Source organism: Chionomys nivalis, chromosome 10 (genome assembly GCF_950005125.1).
Source record: "Chionomys nivalis chromosome 10, mChiNiv1.1, whole genome shotgun sequence".
Classification (NCBI taxonomy): Eukaryota; Metazoa; Chordata; class Mammalia; order Rodentia; family Cricetidae; genus Chionomys; species Chionomys nivalis.
Window position 1 is genome coordinate 5,569,823 of NC_080095.1, and position 22,248 is coordinate 5,592,070.

General features: G+C 48.9%; 1 protein-coding gene across 1 annotated transcript in view; it reads right to left on the reverse strand.

Annotated features, from left to right (window-relative positions):
- The window catches only part of Ptprn2 (protein tyrosine phosphatase receptor type N2), a 722,848-nt gene that overhangs the window by 87,993 nt on the left and 612,607 nt on the right, over window positions 1–22,248 (reverse strand). The window contains exon 14 of the mRNA XM_057782319.1: window positions 2,958–3,152. Coding sequence (XP_057638302.1) covers window positions 2,958–3,152 — 195 coding nt within the window. The remainder of the gene's footprint in view (window positions 1–2,957; window positions 3,153–22,248) is intronic.

Consider the following 22,248-nt stretch of genomic DNA (forward strand, 5'->3'; position numbering starts at 1 on the left):
CACTTTCTCTATTCCTGCACTGAGGCTGCTGCCCTCATTCTGACTTTAGATGGTAGTGCCCAGAGGTCTGAGGAGGATGGACGAGGAGAGAATGGATTTGATCAACATGTACTGTGTGCATATGTTGAAGTATCATGTTAAACCCCATGCATATGTACAATTAATATGTTGATCAAAAATAAATATTTTAGAGGGCACCTTTGAAGAAAATAAAGACAAGAGCAATAATAGCAGAAGCAGAGTGTGGCCTTGGGTGGCAAACTTTGTGGCCTCACTGTGATGCAGGTAGTTGGTGTCCAGGTACATTGTGGGCATGTCTCATAAGCCATCCCACTTCACACTCTCAGGGACCGGAAGAGGTGCTACTTCCTAGCCCACCGTACAGATAGTAAGGCAGAGGTGGTGGATGTGACATTAGACTCAGAACCAGCAGACAGCAAGCGAGGCAGGCTTCTATGGCATACCAGAATTGGTACCTCTGCTCTAGTCAGAACCCTGGGTGCCCTTCACCCAGGAGAGCCCTGACAATGAGTCTAGTCCATCTGTCTCTGTCTTGAGGGCTCCACACACAGGCTGTCAGCTTCTCTGTGCTTCCTCTGACAACTGCTTTACCTGCAGAGCCAGGGATCACGGAGGTCCTCCCTGGGGTTGGTGGTGCTGGGCTCTTCTGCTAGTGACTGCACTATGGCTGGTCCACTGAGGGTGACATAGCTCAGTAACGTTCAGTGTGTTATCTAGTGGAAACCTTGTCCTCCCATGTGAGTCTCTGATGGGACAGTGACTCCAAGGGGTCTTGTTTCTATAGTCTAGCAGAAAGTTACAGAACATGGAATGTCTGAGGCCAACCTGGGTGGGGAAAGCAATGGAAAACAGGGATCAAACCTGACGCCCTGCCTGCAGCAGTCACGCTTGCTGTCCCCTGTGTACCCCAGCATCACAGAGGAGATATTCAGTTAGTGATGAGTCCTGGTGGTCATTTTTGGGTCAGCATGGCTTTATGGGGTATACCCATTGCCCGTCTGAAGTTGAAACATTTTTGTTAAATTTTTCCCTTCAGTCTTTAAAAATGTTAATTAAATTTTATGTGTCTGTATGGTTTTCCATTATGTATGGCTATGTGCCACATGTGTGGAGTGCCCTGGGAGGCCAGAAGAGGGCATCAGATTTGCATAACTGGAGTTTAAAGATGGTTGTGAGCTGCTGTGTGGGTGCTGGGAATTGAACTCAGGTCCTCTGGAAGCACTGTCTCACAATCTTTTTCTTCAGTTTTTATGCTCGGATGCTCAGACATCACATTTTTGCCCCTATGCTTCCGTCGCTGGAGCAGGGCTGTGACTGAATGTGATTCACCTGACGGTCCACTCCTCATCCTTGCCGCGTATTTTAGTGAGCTTGCCTTGCCAGCTGGCCAATTAGCAAGCATTTTTCCACTAAGGGTCAGGGTGACTGATCACTGCCATTACCTTCCCCTTAGCTGTAACGAGCCAGGATCAGTTGTAAAGGCTTCCACAGCCCGTGCAGAGAGGGGCGACACAGGGCAGCTGCATGAACTTGGCCCTGGCTTGCTGGAAACTTACTTTCTTGGCCTTAACCCTGGGCCAGTCCTATTCTGCTAAAGCTTGAGAGGCATTTCACAGCCTGTACTAAGTGGGTGCAGAGAAAGCGGAGTCCACCACATGACCCAGCCCCTCATGGTCACAGCGACTGGGTCATCCTGCCTCTGGGCTTACATCCTGGGAGGTGCTGAGCCACATATCCTGCCATGGAAGCAATCGTTCCTGGACATGCTGGCTCCCCTGGGCCTTACAATCTAGGCAAGTGGGGTGTGCGAATGGGTGAACAGGACCTGCACGGGTCTGAATGTCTTTCTAGAGCTAGTGTGGTAGGTGGGTGAAGTCATGACTATATTCAGGAAATGCCTGTGTTGGGCTCCGGTGGCACTGCTGACCTCTGCCTGGGCTGCCTTGTTTGAGGAGAGTGAGATCTTGGCTACTTAAAGGTTGAGTCCCTCCTGCTGAACTCAGAATTGCTTTTCATGTCCAAACACAGTTTCTCTTGAAAAATGTATATCATATACCACACAGACACAAGGTATTACCAAATTGTGACCCAAAGTCAGATCCCACGAACTGAAACAAGCCGCTAGTGACAAGCCCATGTACTGACTCCTTCACGCCAGCACCAAATCTCAGCGTTTCTGGACTTCTCGATTCCTTTTCTACAAGTGGCAAATGTTAAAGTCCTTGAAGGGCCAGATCTAAGTTCAGTCACTGCTGTCCATTAGGAGGACATCTGTCACCATAAAAGACTACAGGCACCAAACACCACACATATGGGCAATTAATATATTGTTCAAGAATAAAATAGGAATAAGACACATCTACCGAGCGGATGATAAGCTATCTGCCCCAGGTGTTAGACACTCTCTCCTCATTGCCTGTATTCCAAAACAGCATTTTGGGATCCGCCTTTCGAGAAGAAAGAGAAGCAAGCAGGACAAGGACAAGTCACAAACAGCACAGCGAGGGAATGCCTCCTGTGGCCATGTGTCCCCTGGGAAGTGGACTGCTGCACACGTCCATTCAGGTCTAGGTTAGCAAGACTCCTGAAGCATTTCCACAGAACATTCTTGATCAACATGACTCTTGCCTGGTCTGCAGTCACTTACTATTAATCAAAGCCAACGGAGTGGCACACACAGCCAACACTAGAAGGCATACATTCCAAGAACTTCATCTCAAGTCCAAGGGATCATGCCTGCATGTGCTCTAAGCAGGACAGAAAAAGTTCAGTGATGAACACACCTTTTGTTTCTATCCACGACTCCTAGAGGGATACTAGCAAGTTCTGAGGTCAGGAAGCAATTGACAGATGGACACAGTAGACGGCATACACCCTGCCAGTGCCTGCCATTCATTCCCAGAAGTCAGAAGTGCCCTAGAGGAGGCAAGCCTTACCAGGATCATGTGGCCTGTAGAGATGTCCATGTTAGACTGAACGGGCTCCTCTGACCAGGATGAAGTGCTGCTCCGAGCTGAAGGGCTAGGCATTGGCCCATCACTGAACTGGGAAGAGACACTGTTGATGCGTGACGTGTGTGGTCCCTCAGGCCGATCCTGTGGCCGGACAGACATACGCTGGCGGCATAGCTCCTGCAAGGCAGCCAGGGGCAGAGTCAGGGGTTAGCAGCTCCAAGAAAACCTACTTGGTACCTCCCCCAGAACCGCAAGCCAATCTTCTATCTCCTTGCCTACTCAGTCTTAGTCAAGGCTCACACGAGTGAGAATTCATGCTCTTGGCATTTATACAGCCCATGCCCATTAGTGTGTTTGGAGGCATCACCACCCTTATGCCCTGAGGCAAGTTGGCTCTAGGAACAAATGTGTGAGTGCACACCTATATGCACACATGCACCTATATACCCATGAGCAGACACAACCCCCATCACCACATAGATTTCTAAAGCACACTTTTGTCTTATTCTGGTCAAGAACAAAGACGCAGATAGATAAAGTTTGAATCTTCCTTTCTTGTTAGAACCTAGGTCACATGGGAGACCAGGAGTCTACTATAAGGTGGGGACACCTTCAGTCTGGGATTTTCTTCTTCTCCAAACAACTCCCATTCTGACAATGATTCTGGGATCTTGGCAACATGACCCCTTGACTTTGACCTTTGGTTTTACCCTCCAGCTCTCACCTTCTGACTGGCAAGATCCCATTCTGGAAGCTTCCCAGACACAATGAGCCCTTCTACATCTGGAGAAGATAAAACTGACTCAAGTCACCAACATGAAGTGTCATGAAGAGGTGATCAGAAAGTACAGCTGAGCCCCACAAAGCAGAGGAAAAAGAATCATGCCCTCGCCAGCAGGTCTTGGGGAATATTATTTTGTTTATGCTGCATTTGTTTAACTTTGCCAAGCTGTGTTACTGCACCTCTCTAAAACATCTGATGGTCCTAATAAAGAGATGAATAACCAATAGTGAGGCAGGGGCATGGCTAGGTGGGGCTGCAGGCAGAGAGGATAAACAGAAGGAGAAACCTGAGAGGAGGAGCAGATCAGGAGCCAGCCAGCCAGCCAGGGAGTCAGAAGGAAAGAAAGGTATACAGAAACAGAGGAAGATAAAAGTCTAGAGGTAAAAGGTAGCCAGGATAATTTAAGACATGCTGGATAGTAACAAGCCAAGCTAGGGCCAGGCATTCATAACTAAGAATAAGTCTCCATATGTGATTGATTTGAGATTTGAGAGGTGGGTGGTGGACCCCGCCGCCCAGAAGCCAAAAGAATAAAATGCCACACAACAAACAGTGGGAACCAGAGGCCTGCTTAGCTCCTGAAGGCAGAAGGTGGGAGACTACGACCACAGTTTCATCTCTTTCACCCCAGGTCGCTGGCTTCATTCAGACAGAGACCACCAGAAATACAAAGACCATCCCCCCACCCCCGTCTGCTAGCTCTCTACAGTAGACAGACACCCATGCCCTCACCTGCTATTGGTGGCTCACATAAGCCTTGAGACTTGAGAGCAACTGAGATGGTGAAGGTCATCATGGGCACCCCGGACATGACGAGAGGGGAAGGTGAACCCTAGAAAGTGAGACCTTCAGAGCGTAGGAAGGCCTCTGCCATAAGGGGTAGCAGGACCAACATTTGGTCTTGACACTCCCTTTTCTCTATTTTTCTATATGCTTGTTGCCTTAGAGAGCTTTTAACCAATGGGTTCCTCTTTTAAAGAAAGAAAGAAAGAAACACCAAGAAAAGAAAGGAAAATCAGCTAATTTTCTGGCAATCTCAAAAATACAGCAGAACAATCAACAAACTGCCACGGTCCCCAAGAGAGCTCTTCTCAGGGCTCTACCGACCTAAGTGCATGCACACTCACTTCATGCTCATAGAAAGATTGCCACTGGGTTCTAGAAAAGGACCCTGGGAGAAGGCTCTGCAATGCCTTACAGAACAGAGCTCTGGAGAGGTTCAGTGTGCCCCAGGCCAAGTCTGGGGAAGGACACAGGAAGTCACGCTGGCCGTGTACGTAGGCCACGAAACAACGAGGGAAGCCTGAAGGGAATTAAGGGTCCCCAAAGGATCCCAGTTTTGCATGGAACCGTGGTTGGGACACATATGCTCTACGTGAATTTGGGTAAGCCATTTAAAACCCCAAATCCTAGTTTCTTCTCTTCAAAACAGGAAATGGTAGTTGTCAAGAAAGATTAAAAGTTCATGCATATAAAACGCTTAGTCCAGCATGTTAGCCCAGAGAAAGCTCTGTGGCATCAACCAGCAGAGCAGAGCATACGTGTAAATGGTAAAATAGTCCTCTAAGGCTGGACATGTATCTCAGTGGGTAGAGTGCTTGTCTATCATGCATGAAACACATATGTTCTGTCTTCAGTACCACAGAAGTCTGGCAACCTTAGCACTGGGAAGGCAGAGGCAGGAGGATCAAAAGTGAAAACACTGAACTTCCAGGAAGGGATGGCATATGAGAGGGTGCAGCTGGTGAGTGGGTGCTGGGCTGGGGGCACTGGTGTGTGAAGCCGTGGAGGGGATCAGGAAATACATGGGGCCATATCCTGGTGCGTGTGAAGGCAGTCACGGAGGTACCTGGTGAGGCTTTCATGAGCCGGTAAATGAGCCAGAGAGGGTTAGCATTTTCACAGAGCTGCCCTGAAGATACAGAGACAGCCAGGATATCTGAGAAACAGCATGATGGATAGACAAGGATCCAGAACAGAGCAGAGGGCTTCAGAATCAATCTGACCCCTTGACTTCTAGGACGCACACCCATTTATCCACTAATTCACAGTGCCTGGAGCTAGAGGGCTGGGCTTTGGAATCTGGCTTCAGACAGGTCTGTGTGGATGTGAGCACACTGTCTTACCACTCTGTGCCTCAGTTCCCTCATTTGTCAAAGGTGACAACAGTGACAGTTCACAGTTGTGGAGGGTTAAATAGCTGGATGCGGCAGCACACTTCTAATCCCAGCACTGGGGAGACAGATGCAATATGCTAGTGAGACCTTACATAGCCAGCCGTAGAAAGCCCTTGTCTCAAAATAGACACCAACAAACAAAAAAACCCTGTAGAATCCCGAGGAGTCGCCTAGCACAGCCAGGTGCTCACTGCCGTTTGTTTGCTCATCACTTGAAAGAGGATCCCAGATTTGACCTCCCTGAGCTTACAGGACATTCAGAGCTGGGCAAAGATGTAAAGAAAGGTTGCTAAGAACACACACTGGGCCTTCACAGGCGGCATGGTCATGGGGCCCGTGGGAGGGGCCGCTCCTGAACAGCTCCTGTGGAGGAGACGCTAGGGCAGGTCACAGGCTGGGTTCTGGGAGAGGGTTGCCATGCTGAGCTGGCACAGAAAGATGGCAGCAGAGGTGAAGGAGCATGGCGCTCTTCTTCCCTTGTGGCGCACTGCTCACCGACACATTTCACATCTTCGCTCACGCTGCTCTGATGTACTGCCTCTGCATGGCTCATATCCGCTCAGGAGTCAGTTGCCCAGCTCTCTACCTCTATGGAAATCCCGGAGTCTACCACATGGCCTCTCTTGCTTGTTAGGGAAGAAATGCTTCCAGGGGCTGACTGTGACCTTGTGACAATACTTCTACCCAGTTAGGGGGAAGCCATTGTACCGAAATCCTTCCCTGGCCCAGGCAGGGACCACTTGGTCCCAAATGGCACCTTAGACATTTTTTGACAGCATGTGTCATGCCATGATCATTCTCTTGGTTGCACACTGCCCAAACCTGCCACCACAGTCTGGCCCAGGACAAGGCGGCCTGGACCTGGTCACCTGGGACAAGGACCTGGTCACCTGGGACATGGTGGTCTTTCCTCTTGCCTCATCTTCCCAGTCTTTCCAGTCTGAGACCTGGGAACCTGTAGCAGCCAGCCTGTGAGGCTGCACTGGTGTAAGGATTGCATGTGGACATGAAAGCTATATCAGTGATGCAGTGAACATATTCAGGGTGAAGCCTGGACTATGGACACCCTAGACAGGCTCTGGGTCTATGAAGCAGCAAGCAGCAACTTCTAATGTTTCCATCTATGGAAGAGAAGCAAACATCTCTCCGTAGCTTTGAGATGCTTTCCCTACCAATGCTGACTGTCTCCCAGCTGTCTCATGAGCGTGTGGTGTGGTATGGTGTGGTGTGGTGTGGTGTGCTAGCGTGTGGTGTGGTGTGCGAGCGTGTGGTGTGGTGTGGTGTGATGTGCGAGTGTGTGGTGTGGTGTGGTGTGGTGTGGTGTGGTGTGCTAGCGTGTGGTGTGGTGTGATATGATGTGTGAGCGTGTGGTGTGTTGTGATGTGCAAGCTTGTTTCTGAATCTATCGATCAACTGGAAGAGGGGATCTGGGCGACTTAGTCACCAGGTATTCCTTAGCAGCCTGTATAGAGCTGCATCCCACATAGGCCCTTCTATAGACCACTGTGGACAGTGATGGCTTCATGTCTTGATTACAGCAGGAGGAGCTGGAGATTGACCTAATGCCTTGTCCTTTGGGCCGGCCATGGTTTCTTAATTAACAGCACAAAGCCACATTTTGTCTTTTCTCTGTACTATACTTCAAAACTAGTTTTTTGAAAGAAAAAGTTTGTACTTTACATCACAGTGGAAACAATGTGGCCTGTTAGTAAGGCCTGTGTATGCATGTGTGACATATGTGTGTGTACATGTGTGTGTGTGTGTGTGTGTGTATGTGTACATATGCCAGAAGTCAAAGTCAGTCCATCTCTCTCTCTCTCAAGATAGGGTCTTATTAGGTGTCCTTGGCTGGTCTGGAATTCACAGAGACTCACCTGCCTCTACCTCCCAGCTGTTGAATTAAAAGGTACCAGACCAGGACTCTCCCTTGTTTTTTGAGATAGGGTCTCTCACTAAAATTAGAGCTAGCTGATTGGCCACTGAGCCCCAAGGATCGTCTTTCCCTGCCTTCTTTGAGCTGGCAATACATCAATGCATCATTGCACCTGGCTTTTACAGTCCTAGAGATCCAAACCCATGTTCTCATGCTCATTTGGCAACAACGTTGCCAACTGTGTCATCTCCTCTGCCTATTGGGTCCTGTTCCATGCAGACCCTAGCTGGTGTAGATATTTCCGTATTCCTGCCGTGACTGGAAAACTGGCCTATGCAGCCTGTATGTGCTGCTGCGTCCTTCCTTCTAGAAACACCATTCCCCACCTGAGAGGACGAGCACACACACACAGTGACAAACCATGGCAGGGCTTCCTTGCCTGCAGGCAGGGATGAAAGGCTGAGCGAGCACAAACATTTACAGCAGAGAGATTTGAAGTTACAGCCTTTGTAGCCATCCTGCAGGCACTGCCTGTGACCAGTGTGCTCCTGTGTTCATATGACCTACACTTATCATGTGCTGGTGGGAGTGGTGGGCTATGTCACGCACGCTGCAGGCACCTATGGGCAAGTAACAAGGACACCATGGAGAGCTCACATGTCCTGCAGGTTATGGTCTGAGAAGTGGGTCCAGGCAGAGCTGTGAGGGGGACAGTTTTTCCAAGCAAAAGATAATTAGTGACATTAACTAAGCTTCATGGACATGCTTGAAGTAGGCCTGGAGACTGCCTGACTGTGTTTGGAAATTCTCATCAATAACTTGGCAGCAAACCATCCCCTGAATAGAGTCCCGGGTTAATTCTATAAATGCCTAAAGGAGAATTCAGGTGCACAGGCAAGTCCAGAGCATTGCCCAGGGAGGCATGGGCCCAGAAAGCCATACCTTCCACCTCCTTGATAGCCCCAGGACTTCACCTGGGCTCATAAGCCCTGCTGTGCGTACAGAAGGGGTTTGATAAAGAGGTCTTCTCTTGAATGGAAGGCTGGCTGGTGTCTAGCCACCGTAATTTGAAAGAAAAAGACTCCTTCATATATGCAAATTCTAGAAAAAAATCTAGTAATTATCAAAGATGCCATCTGTGAGCTGGGACATCACTTCAGTGAAAATAGCCCAGGGCTGTCAGTACAGCCTGGAGTTCACAGGAAGACAGACAGCGCTTCCTAGCAGCTCATGACTCAGCAACCAACAGGTGATTGGTTGCTCAGGAGAAAGAAAAGCCCATTTGACAGGACACTCTGGGTATCAGGTGATGCTGTAGGGTCAAGAGGAGCCCACAGACTTCCTTTCAGATCGCCCTGTACACACCGAGAACAGGAACAGATAGCTTGTGCTATGGCTGCCCAGAAGGCTGGCCTTCAACAAGGGAGAGTGTGCTGTGTTTTACTGTCATCTTTTTTCTTCATCCAAATTATTCTGCAACAAGAAAAAGCCCCAGTACATAAACCAAAACATATTCCCACGTAGCATAGGGGAACACTGTGTCATAGGGCATTTTCAGGAAAGGACTCTGTGTCTTTCTAGAATGAGTTCAGGTCTGTGTGGAACAGGCCCTGTATCTATACAACAGTATCCATGTCTGGGACAGGATGCTTTTTCTGTGTCTTTCTGGAGAGGTCAGTTAGTTTAGAGCACCTGGATTTTTTTCTTGGTGGCCTCTCACGTGTTGAGAAAGTTGTCAAGGAAGTTAGGGGCGATTTGTGTTCAGCTCCTAACAAGAAGTGTATGAGGTTAGCCATGGAAGGAGGGTGTGACTTTGCATGTGGCTCCCGAGATGACAATTGTCAGTGACTGGCTTCTGCTCTTGGGAGGCAAGCATCCCTAGAGACTTCAGTGAGGGTGTGGAATCTGTTCCTGGGAAGAGACTGGTCTGAGGGAGAGGCAAGATTGGCTCTTACAGTGCGGTGTGTGGTGACTTAGGATGAGACTCCACAGCAGACTGTCCACGTGTAAGTCCCAGCTCTGTAGCTTACATCTGGGTGGCAGTGCACGCACTCTGTGAATCTCCGTGAAGTGGGAGCTATAACAGAGCTCCTCTGGCAGGTTTCTGAGGGGATCTAAGTTGGTGCCTGTGTGATACAGAGCACAGCTTGATGCCTGCTCAGCATTCAGTCAAGGGCAGCTCTTCTCAGACACACAGGGAGGGCAGTACCACTGGCCGAGGGAACTGGCTGTCTGGAGACTCTCACTCATTCCAGGATGCTGCAAACCCATGAAGCCAAGGACCCCTGAGGGCTGTCCCTACTGAATCAAGACAGCAGCTTCACCCACATCACACCTATTTTGACATCTAGCCCCTCTATTTACCCATTTCCAGGTACAGCCATAACAACTAGGCTTTAAAAAGAAAACAAAGACAATTGTTCTATAATCCTGGAGTCAGCATAGGAAGACAGGGAAAGTTCCAGGGTGGAGTCTGAAGAAGAGGAGGCCTTAACCCTGGGGTCTGCTTGGAGCCTCTGACCAGTTAAGAAGTCAAAGCTTCTGACGTAAGCAGCATCTGCTGTGATGGCTGCTGACAGAGGTGTCCTCTTCCATAGAACGTGTTTATGCTAAGGTAGTAATCAACTGTGCCCAAGGCCGAGGTCTGTATGGCCTCCAAGTGTGGCTTTACTTGTTTCCCAAATAATTTTCTAGGAATCGCAAAGAAAAAAAAAAAAGCTGTTAAAGTAAAAAAATTCTTAGATTTTCTGTAACCCTGTGACCTAACGCTGTCCTGTCTCAGCACATCCTACCCAAAGCAAAAGGACACCCCGTGATATCATTTAGATTCCTTACCAACCCTCAGAGATGGAACTCCGGAGGTCAGAGGAGCCCAAGCCCATGCCCTCAGATGTGCCTTGCTGTCTTTATCTTCATGTGAAACTTCATGTTTAAAAGGATGTCTTTGAACATGAGGGAGTGAAGAGATGGGCTCAGTGGTCAATGAACCTGCTACACTTGCTGAAGACCTGGGTTTGGTTCCCAGCATCCCCATGAGGCTCGCCCCCACCTGTAACTCCTGCTCTAAAAGATCCAACTCCCTATTCTGGCCTTGGAGGGCACCAGACTTGCACGTAGTACACATACATAAAGAGGGCAAACATTCATACACATTAAAAAAACTTTTAAATTGAAAAAAAGTCTTTTAATGAGCTCCATTTCTGCTTCATACAGCTCACCCTGCAATTATTTTCTGCAGAAAAGCCAAGTATCTGGTTTTATGTGAGTCGAGCTTCCTAAAAGATTAAGAGAACTCCTCAAGTTGCTGCAGGTGATGGTGTGGGGCTGTGGCTCCAACCCTGCCATGACTGGTACACCTCCTAGCTTCTAATCTATATCACTAAACCATAGCAGTGTGAGCTGTGCTATTTTAAGACAGCCACATGGCATACACACGGCTTGCTAGGAAGGGTAAGACACGGAGGGTCTGTGCCCTGCAGCCAATTTCTCCTGTAAGCAATTGTGAAACACTGATCTTTGGGGTACAGTACTGTTTTCATCACATCTGGAGCCCATCGGAGAGGCCAGTGCGCAAGCCCAGGGCACTGGGCCCCAAATACTGCCACCGGTGTCTTCTGCGGCCTACACACAGGCTCGGGGCACTGGAGACTGTCTCTCTAGACTAGCATGTGCAGGGTCCCTGCAGTCTGCACCAGCTCTGGACTGCTTATGCCACCCAGAAGAGGACCTTGGGGCATAAGGACACAGACTCAGCTTACAGAGATGCACACAAGCCTTGTGAAACCATCATTGTCTCTTGCTGTGCAGTCGTTTGCTTCTGCTCCACGCTGAGCTCAGGCCCTGGGAGGCTTCTGCAGGGTCCTCCAAGTATTTTATGCTTCTTTATAGCACAATTTGCAAAGTAAGTTGAATAGGATTCTGGGGGCAGAAATCCATCCATACACACAATAAGCAAATGCCTCATTTCTCAGCTCTGCGTCTGACGGGGAAAATTACAGAGCGGGAATCACTCCCAGAGAAAAGACCTGTCACTCTCAAATTCCGGCAAAAGACCAGGACTACAAAGGCTGGGGAACGCTCCCGCACCTTTCGAGGAACAATCGGCACAAAACTGTGCCTGACGGAGTGTGCACACAAAGGCCGCCTGGGATTTTTAGGGTTATTGGGGGAGCATAATTAGTAGTACGGGACAAAAGTAAGGAGGAAACACAAAGGCGCGGGGAAAATGGTTCATTATGATGTGCTGGGCGGGAGAGAGGCCAATTACTCTGCAAGCTGGATAAGGCCCTAAGAGGCAGCCCTGAGCCCAGCGGCCCTGGGGATGGCGGGGCTCCTGAGCAAAGGCAGGGCAGCATGTCCCCTGGTGCCTGCCAGACCCAAGTGGTGGAGAAGATCCCCAGGCTCCCCGGCCTCATGTGAGGAGACTGCAGGATCCAGCCTAAGGAAGCAGTCAGGCAGGATCCAGGTAGGAGACTCGGCTTTGGCAAGTCGTAGGTGTCTTTTACTCTGTTCTCATTTGTGCTCTCTATTTGAACACGTAATACTTTTATAACACAAATAACCAGTGGAAGGCATGTTTAAAATTAATCATGTTCTATATTCAGTGTGACGTTCACAAAGCACGCAAGGGCAGGTTGGGAGGTGCCGCCTTCGGGGGTGAGAAAGAACACCCATGAGGGTTTCTTGTTGACTTACGTCTCATTCACAGCATAATGTCATTTCAGTGACTTTTATGTCATCCGAACTAAAGGTTGTGGAAGAGAACTGAAGAGAACTTTCAGTCCTAAGTGAGGTTGGCTAGTTTATACAAACACTCCTAAAGAATCTCTCTGATGAGCACTGTGGATAGAGCAACCACTGCCTTCCTTACTCAAGCTAAAAAAAAAAAAAAAAAAAAAAGCCACAGCAGCGCCGAGTGTCACTCATTCGTACTTGTGACAGACCCAGACCCATTCTCATCCTAAATGGTGCCCCCTTACCACCAGCTTCCAGCCAGCTGACGTGGGGCCGGCACGTCCAAGGATCTCTTCTGAAGCTCTTGGCTTCAAGGTGCCCAATATACACATAAGCTTTTATACTTCCACACGGGCACATGCTGGTATACCTACACATCAGGAAGACATCCTCAGAGCCACCCCTGAGCTGGGCTGAGATCAGCAGGACGCCTGCTCAGGACGCCTCGCTGCCAGGCTGACACTCACCTGGCCTCCCAGGATTCCCTGTGCTCTGAAGCAGTGCACACACAGCTGTGTGATCTGAGGTCCTGTACACCCCAGCTTTGTGACTAAACGAAACACGACGGGGATAGCAATTATCAACCAGAAGTGAGTAATGTTCCCCTTCTTACAAGATGTTTTCTCAAATAAGATTCAACACAGACACGTTTTTAACTGACACAAGAGAAAGATAGCTTCCACTGCTTCCCTCAGTCTGGAACTCTCAGCCACATCAGACACGAATAACAGAAAGACAAGATCCCTACTGCAGGCAACTTCATGCTCTTCTGTGCACGGCTGAGCTGCTTCAGTCCATCCCGCCTGTCTTCTGACCCCAGGGTGGAGGGCCACAATCAGAGCTTCAAAGGATACTTGCTTGTGGCACCCAGGTAGAACAGCAGCATACTCTGGGGGTCCTGGACACCCCACACCAGGGTGCAGTGTGAGTCCTTGAAAGAGCCACCAATTGGATGGGAGCCAATTCCTGCCAGCAGCAACCCAAACTTCCTGTCTGATCTGTGAGAGATGGCTTGACTCTCCACGGCCATGGAAGAGAGCTGGGAATGTAATTGCCTGCCCCACTTCAAAGTATTAAAGATGCAGGAATCTCTTCTGACCTGCAGCAGCCCAGGGCCTGCAGGTGAGGACTTGAAATTAAGTCACTCTGCATGTTCAGCAACTGCCAAAAGTTACTGACCAACATGCCCCAGAGCTCAACCACAGCCTTCTCCTGCAAGAGGTCATCTGCATTTCTCCTGGGGAACAGCCCCTTGAAGTCAGGGAAGAGTTGCAGAGAAAACAACTTAGCAAGTACATGCACTTTCCCATAACCTGTGGCAGAGTTGGGCTTCACCTGCACGTGGGGTCTTCAGATGGAGAAGAGGGGACATTGAATGTGTCATGCTGGGAGTCGTCCAGGTGCTATAGGGGGATGCGCATGCCTCAGTTTCATATTCAGAGACTCAGAAATACTCAATCCAGCAAAAAATCAATCATCTGTCTTTTGGGGGGGCAGCCTGGGCGTGACACAGCATGAGGCTGGGAACGGGCGCTCTCCACGAGAACTTTCCCCCATCTTCTTGCCTAGCATTCTTTTTACTACAAGGCGATGGCAATCGCTTGTCACCACCGTCATCCTCACTGGCAATGTCTGTAGAATACTTCTCACACACTCTTCCAGACTCCAGAAATCACGCACCGTGGTTTTCAAGACTTGGAAATGTTCTCCCTGCACAGCGACTCTTCATGCATCAATATTGGTTCACCCTATCGACTGGTTTTCATTGATCACCTGCAGGCCCCTGCCAGGTGCTGCAGACTGTGCAGATGCCACCCTCTGGGAAACTCAGGCTGGCCTCAGCCCAGAGCAGGAGGGAGGGCAGGTCACATGGGAAGAGTGGCGAGTAGACATGTGCATGACTGCAAATCGGAGGAGTGTGCCGGGGGAGAAAGCCACAGGACTCAGCCTGGCGTTCAGACGGGGTTCGTCCCCTGGGCCAGGATGGGGTCCGAGCACAGAGAGCTGACAGATGGGGATGGTGGGCACCAAGGAGAAGCAGGGCCTCCCCAGGGCGGGGGTCAGAACAAAGGCTCAGAGCAGAAGAGCACAGGAGTGGTTTGAGGCTGGGAGAAGAGGGGCGGAGGACACAAAAGGTATTCAGGCTTCCATTCTGCTGCTGCTTAATGAAGCCAAAGGGCAGGGCCATGGGGGGCAGTGTGCAGAAGCAGCTGCTCCAGACCCTCACGTCATCCTGGGCCCATAGCCCCCCCTTCCCCCTTCCCCCTCCACCAATGCAGATGCCAGTGAGCATGGGACCAGGTTCAGGTGGCAGCGGGCAAGTCCCTCCCAGATGGCTTCACAACTATGGGGCTGCTGAGGGTCCCTCTGCACCGGAGGAACAGAGTCTACACCTCTGTGGGAGGGGAAACTTTGAAACCACAGGAGACTAGCCTGGGACACTGCTGGCAAGAGCACCTTCCACTACAGCACAGCTCTGCTACACTGCTTCACTGGGAGTCAACTGCAGACGGAACTGGAACCAAGAAGGCAAGGATGATGGAAACAGGGAGTCACTGGGTCCCGAGTGCAGCACCACCTCAGGACCAAAGCAGCTCTCCAGGAGTAGTGGACAGTTGCTCTGCGTCTCAATTTCACACTGGGGAGGGGGTCACTTAATTCTTAGTGCTTTTCTTCTCCATTACATCTGGTAAGAGGAGAAAAAAGCCACAGGGATCTGGGTGGGGGTGGAACAACATGGAAATTCACAAGTACAAATAATTCCCATCTCAATTAACTGTCTTGATTAACTTATAAATGTCTGTTTTATTTTATCCTACTTAAAACCTCTCTGTTTTGGTGTGGGGCACTGGGCTTGCTTGCCACGAACTACATCACTTGACTTTAGAACACACAATTTCTGGCTTCAGTATATTTTAAGAGTCTATACAAGGGTATTCTGTGGGTGCTTCTTCCTGTAAATTTATTATGCTTTACTGTCTTTGGCAGTAAAAATGGCAAGAGTTTTTACCTATATTAAAGAAAAGAAAAGGAGAGGAAAGACAAGAGAAAAGGAATAGAAAATATAAGAAAAGAAAAGAGAAGGAAGAAAAACAGACTTTTGGCTATCTCAACAGGTTTCTGCTCCCTTAGAATTGGTGTGATTGTCACCTTAATATATTACATATAAACCTTTCTTACTGATCTGGTGTGAGATGTCACAAAGTCACATTGTAGTCTTCAAACACCACAGGGTCCTGGATTTTAAGACATTCACCTTTACTTGCTAATGTGATTATAATAAATTAGAATAATTAAATAAACTGTATGCATAGACACATACAACCTTACATTCAGACACTTAATTTTGCTGGTTGCGTGTAGGCTGCAGATGTACTTGAGTTGGTAGAGTACTTGCTTGCATAGTATCCTGGCTAATTTTTTTGCCCCAAGTCCTCACACTGTGCCTGGCTACTCTGAGCTTACTTGGCATCATCAGGGTCAATTATCCCCACCAGACTCACAACACTGGTGTCCTTCACAAATGGTCTGACATCACTTTTCATGAGAAACCAGGTTCAGCAAGCCCCTCTGGTTTGGATTCTTATGTCATTAGAAGAAGTAAGTTTTCTGGTCTCATTCCAGCTCTGTAAATCCAGGTCTTAAAGTTACCCATGGCTCCTGAGGTATCCATTTCTCAGTGGCAATCCCCCGCATACAGGGGCTTAGGACAGAACCCAGCGCCCAGTGAAGCTACCACAGAGGGCTGGATAGGGGAGAGCCCAGAGCAGAGGAGGAAAGGGCTTCTGTCTCAAGGGGTTTCCAGAGGTCAGTGAACCTGACAGGAGACTCCCAACTGCTCAAGAGCCATTGCAGCACAAGGGAGTACCCTTGGCAGGCCCCTCCCAAGTCTGGAGCTATCCTGCCTCTCCGCTGGTCTCCTCACTCATCCATGATGACTGGGCTGAGGACAAATGCAAGCTACTTTCACTTCCCTCTCTGACGGTGCAACACTTTCCTCAAAGCCAACCCGCCACCGTGTGTGTGGCTAGGAAGCTCTCCACTGTGCCCTTCGGCCTCAGCATGCCCTTAACCTGCCCATGGAGATGTGTCAAGAGCTGGACTCACCTTACTGAAAGGTCCCCAGAGGCACCATTCACCGGAGCACATTGTCTCCAACCTTTACAGCCACAGACTGAGAAGTCTTGTTTCCCACGGAGCGCAGCACCTCTGCTCCGTTCTGAGTACCCCTAGGGTTTGCTGTGAAGCTGCTATGGTACCCTGAGAAACCCCAGGCCCTACAGTTACTTCACCCCTACATCAAGGTGCTTTTTCCTGAGGAGGTGCCAGCTTGGAGTCTCTTGTCCTGGCTAGGAGGCTCTCCTGTCCCGGAGGGAGCCCAGCTCTGCTGTGTGGGTCATCTGCCTTCTGGTTGAATGCTCACACACACCCTCTTGACTTGCTTCCAGCTCTTAGTGCCCTCCTTGAGATCTGTCGTCTTCACATTCCTGGGGTAACTTTGTAAACCCCAGATAAGCCCACTTCTTGACTTCTGTCACTTCTTCTGAGATACTCAGTTTCTAACCCAGAACTGGCAGCTGCTAACAGCGCTGGGACTCTGGTCACTCACACTTCCCACCTAGGCACCCTCACCTTGGTGTGACCATCCAGGCACTGAAGGGTGTGGCTCCACAGATCCTTAAGACTGACCAGCACCCAGCACTACCTGCACCTTCACCTTGGTGTGACCTTCCAGGCACTGAAGGGTGTGTCTCCACAGATCTTTAAGGCTGACCAGCACCCAGCACTACCTGAAGGCCCTAGACTTGGGAAAATCACATCTTAGCCTCTCAAGCTACATTTTACAAAGGCCTCCCTTCTCTGTGGAGGATCTTCCCTGTTGTTCCTAATATGGGCTTTCTTTGCAGATTGTTCTTCTGAGTCTTGGTTTGAAAAATACACTTCACTCTCTGACTCAGAATTCAAAGCTAAAGGAATCCCATCTACGGGGAAACATATAAGAAAATAAAGAGGTGTATGACAGGACTCCACACAATTATGAGGGTCCATCACCTGCCAACACATACTTCATAAAGCTCCTTTGGCTATGAGTTAAAATAATGAGAAAGGAAGAAATTTACAAAATGAATAAAGCAGAAAGGGCTAAGCAGAGGAAAGAACCTGGCAGTTAAGGAGAAGGAGAACGGGGTTCTTCTCCCCTGCTCATTGAAAATGAGAGCCCCACAGATAGAACTGCCCTTTCATCGACTTCCAGGCATCCTTTTTAGTGGATGGAACCAGGAGTCTTCTCCGCTGCAGTAGCCTGACATGGTCCCAGGATTCCTTCCTTCCTCCCTAGCCTGCCTGATCTCAGGCATCTCAGTGCACTATAAATGCCTTGCTCACATGCTGTGTGACTGGCCCCTGTCCTTCCATGACCCCCTACATTGGTAAGTTGCCCACAAGAGACCCTGTCTGCCAGAGGACTGCTCAATTTCTCCCCTCCCCTCACCTCAGTATCATACATGTCCCACCTAGATGCTCACTGTGCCTAACTTCTCATTTCCAAACAGGAAAAGCCAAGAGGGGAGGGGTAGCCCTATTCCCTCTCTCCTGCAGGAACTTCTACCATGAAAGGACTTTGATGAGAGGACAAGATTGTCGTGGAGAGGCGCCAGGGGAGTGCGATGTCAAAGTTCCTAGCCGGGAGGCTGCTGCCCTTACATGGTCTATGAGCAGGTGTGGAGGCACAGAAGTGGGTCCGATCCACCTTGACTTGCTCTTTCCAAGTTATTGACAGAGGTCTAACTTAAGGTGTGGCTACAAACAAGCAGTCCTGACCTAGGGTGTGGTTACTTGGTGTTGGTATTGAGATGGCCCACAAAGGTGAATCCATTCCACCCTGACTGAAGATCAGAGAATTCAAACCTATTCCTGTTCCTTCAAGTATAAGACAGGAAGTTTGACCCAGGGAGTGGCTGCCTATAGGATACTTGGTCTAAGGTGTAGTCTCTGCATGTCCTCCCTAAACAACAGAATACTTAACTCAGGATACAGTGGCTTGATGTTTCAAGTATTAAATAAAGTAATTGTTCTGTTTGTTCTTTGTATCATGCAAAAGCAGTCTTTTACTTTCTTACTCCCTTGGGGTATGTAAGCATATGGAAAATAAACATGGGCGAATTCAGTATTCACTAGACTGCCCTCCTGGTTCTATTCTGCATAACTGTTCCTTTTTTTTCATATCTCTGTTCCTCCTATCTAATATTTCTAATCCTCACACCCCTTCCCTGGAATATGCAGACCCTGTCGAGGCTGGACCCTCACAGACGACATCCAATGAAGGTCTCGACAAGCAGACATTCTTGTCTCTGTTCATTGAGGATGCAGACCAAGTCATTGGTCTTCTGGTGACTATTTTACCCTCTTGTCAAACTTGGTGGCCAGGACCTCAGCTCTTCAGCATAAGTGATACTATGATCATCCTCTGCAGAGCTTGCTAAAGGAACAAAATCAGAAGGAACCCCAGAAGGGCCTCCCTGGTTGAGCAGTGGCAAGCTAAGCAGCTCCCAATTTTGCAAGAGGTGCTTTCTTTGATTCTAGGAGTAGCATTAGCAAGGTAAGTTAGAAGTCTGGTAATGCTTTAGAGAGGACTCACACTTCCCAGAGATGCTACCCACCTACCCCATACCATCAGACTACAGAAAGGAACCCAGAAAAGTTACCTCAGGTATAGTAAGACTGAGTCAATGCCCTGCATTCTTTCCTATCCCCCACACAAAGATCCTAGGAACTGTTATTTAAGTAAATACAGGTCTGCTAATAATCCACAAGAAATAAAATCAAACAGTACCATATTAACAAACTTAGAATGCCAGTGAACTAACAGCTCCAATCCCTCTTATTTCTGTGTGTCTCACTAAGTGACTTGATATTTTAAATCAAATCTGACTAAGGGGAGTGGCCTGTGGTCTAAGACAGGTGGCATGCTGTACTTTGCTCTGGCCATCTTTCAGACTTTGGCACTCTCTGAAGATCTGTCTCATTTCAGGAGCTGAGACTGAGGAAGAATTTTTGCCCAGGCATCTCTGCAGAAAGACCTGTCGCCACTGACTTGGGAACTATATGCTTGGGTGTTTAGGGTTTATGAGAAGATTGAACTCCAAATAGTTTGTCTCTGAACAAAGACTCAGACCTGAGCTCACAGAAGCATTCTGATCAATGAAGCTCAGCACACAGGGAACAGACTTGCTTCAGATACTGGGGACTGATGGGCAACTTTCTCTTTGGTGTGGTCACATTCCAACCCCAAGACACAGGTAATTTGGTACCAATTATGCAGTCATTTAGCATCTGCTTAATTTATAGCATGTCAATGATTGTTTCAGGACATGATAAGCTCTGGGCAGCTGGAGACATCCCTGTGCAGTGCAGACTACACTGGCCATAGGCGGTCAGAATCTTGCCTACACTCAGGAACAAAGATAAGATAGGAACACTAATTCTTGGGGTTCACTATTCAGTAAACAAAATTGTCCTTATGAACATTACATGTCAGGATTTCCTGTCTAATTTTGAAGCGGGATAGATTTTGCTTCTGGGATATCTGAACAAAAATATTATTTCAACCTGAAAATTTACTCAAACAGCTATCACAAGACAAATGGAAACGACTCTCCTGAAACCTGTGCTGGGGTCAAGGGCATCTGGGAGAAATTTGCTGTTTCTGACTTAATTGGGAGGCATCTGATCCTTTCCCCATTTGCATGACTAGTGATTACACCAATTATGGAAGATTGAACTCACCTAGACAAAGAAGGGTCTGCTAATTCATAGGAGGATGAACCAACGTGTAACCTGTCCTCTCCTCTGGAACTCGGCCTCCCTCAGGAGAGGTGAGTGGGCCCATCACCATGGGTGCACAAAGCAGCAATCACATGCTCTGTCATTACATTAATAATCACTGGCTAATGGGAGCCACAGCAACCAAGAAGAGGCACGCTTAGTGACTCTGTTTGCAGGCGGTCCCATAGCTCGATGCTCCCTTTCCTCTGGGTTTGGTTCCAAGGCCTCCAAATATGCAAGGAGACCTGCTGGGTATTGTGAAATAAACCATCAAAAGAGAAGTTGCTGAACATTCTGCAGGAGTCTCTGCCCCTGTGTCAGGGAGCGAGAGTGGGCCAGCAGAATACTAACTTGCCGCTCAGAGATGATCAAAGCCTCAAGGAAATGGATGCAGCATTCAAAGGGACTTGGAGAGAAAAGGGGAGAATGTCTTCTAATCATCTAACAACTTATTTTTGGCACAGTTTTTACCTAACCACCTTCCAGAGAACTAGGACACCTGCATGAATAAGAGGTAAGAGGTACCCTGGTGCTGACCATCATGGTTCCGTGCCTGTCAAGGTGTGGTACACACACCTATGTGCTCATACAGGCATATCATTGTGCACATAAGCACACACACAGCATGTGAAGCCAACTTAGAAAAAAAGCAACAAAGTGTTTCCCTTTTTTTTTTTTTTTGAGATCATGAAGGACAGATTAAACCCAAGCATGCTTCATGACTTTAGAAGGAAAACAAACAACACTTACGGCAATAATGGGGAAATTTCTGACAGAGCACACTGCACTCATAAGCTGTCAGACCCCAAATGTAAAAGCATGAACAAATTAAGTGTCACTGAATTATCTGACGTGACTGATACCCTGGAACAAGATCAAAAGTAAGAATCTGTTAAGAAGATTTGATCTTCAGGAGGCTAGAGAGAGAGCTCAGAAGTTGAGAGAGCTCCCTGATCTTTCAGAGGGCCAGTGTGGCTCCTGTCACCTATGTTGTGTGGCTCACAACTACCTTCAACTTTAGCTCCTGGGAATCTGATACCTTCTTCTGGCCTGTGTGGGTTCCTGAAGACGTGTGGCATTCTGTCTGTCTGTCTGTCTGTCTGTCTGTCTGTCTGTCTGTCTATCTATTTATTAAAGACTTGATTTTCCAATAGAAAACAAATCTCTCTCTCTCTCTCTCTGTCTCTCCCTCCCTCCCTCCCTCCCTCCCTCCTTCCCTCCCTCCCTCCCTCCCTCTCTCTCTCTCTCTCTCTCACACACACACACACGGTGTGAGACATGAGACATGTATCTACATATGAATACACAGAAGATAGAAAAGTGAACGTGTTTAGAGATAATCACACTCCAGACTGTTTTGAGGCTATTACAAGATGGTCATTTACAACTCTGGACACCAGGATAGGCCACAACCTATGGCCTCCATGGTTATGTGGTGGTGAGTGGTGGGTGGAGGGCACAGCTTGCCACCTCTGCTGCATAAAGGGCTGATCACAGGAGGGACCTCCCAGATCCTCTCGGGAAGGTCCTCCCACCAAACTGACCTTAGTGCTGTTTAAGCAAGAACATGAGAATTCTCTTTGGTGCTGTGAAGTGAAAGGAAGGTTACATACAACCAGAGGCTGTGCATGCTGCCCACAGTGCCACGCTGCTCACAGCACCACGCTGCCTACAGAGCCCACAGCGCCCACAGCGCCCCACTGCCCACAGCGCCCACAGCACTAAGCTACGAACAGCGCCCCGCTGCCCACAGTGCCTACAGTGCCCCGCTGCTCACAGCACCCACAGTACCCTGCTACCCACAGCGCCCCACTGCCCACAGCGCCTACATCGCCCACAGCGCCCCACTGCCCACAGCTCCCACAGCACCACGCTACCCAC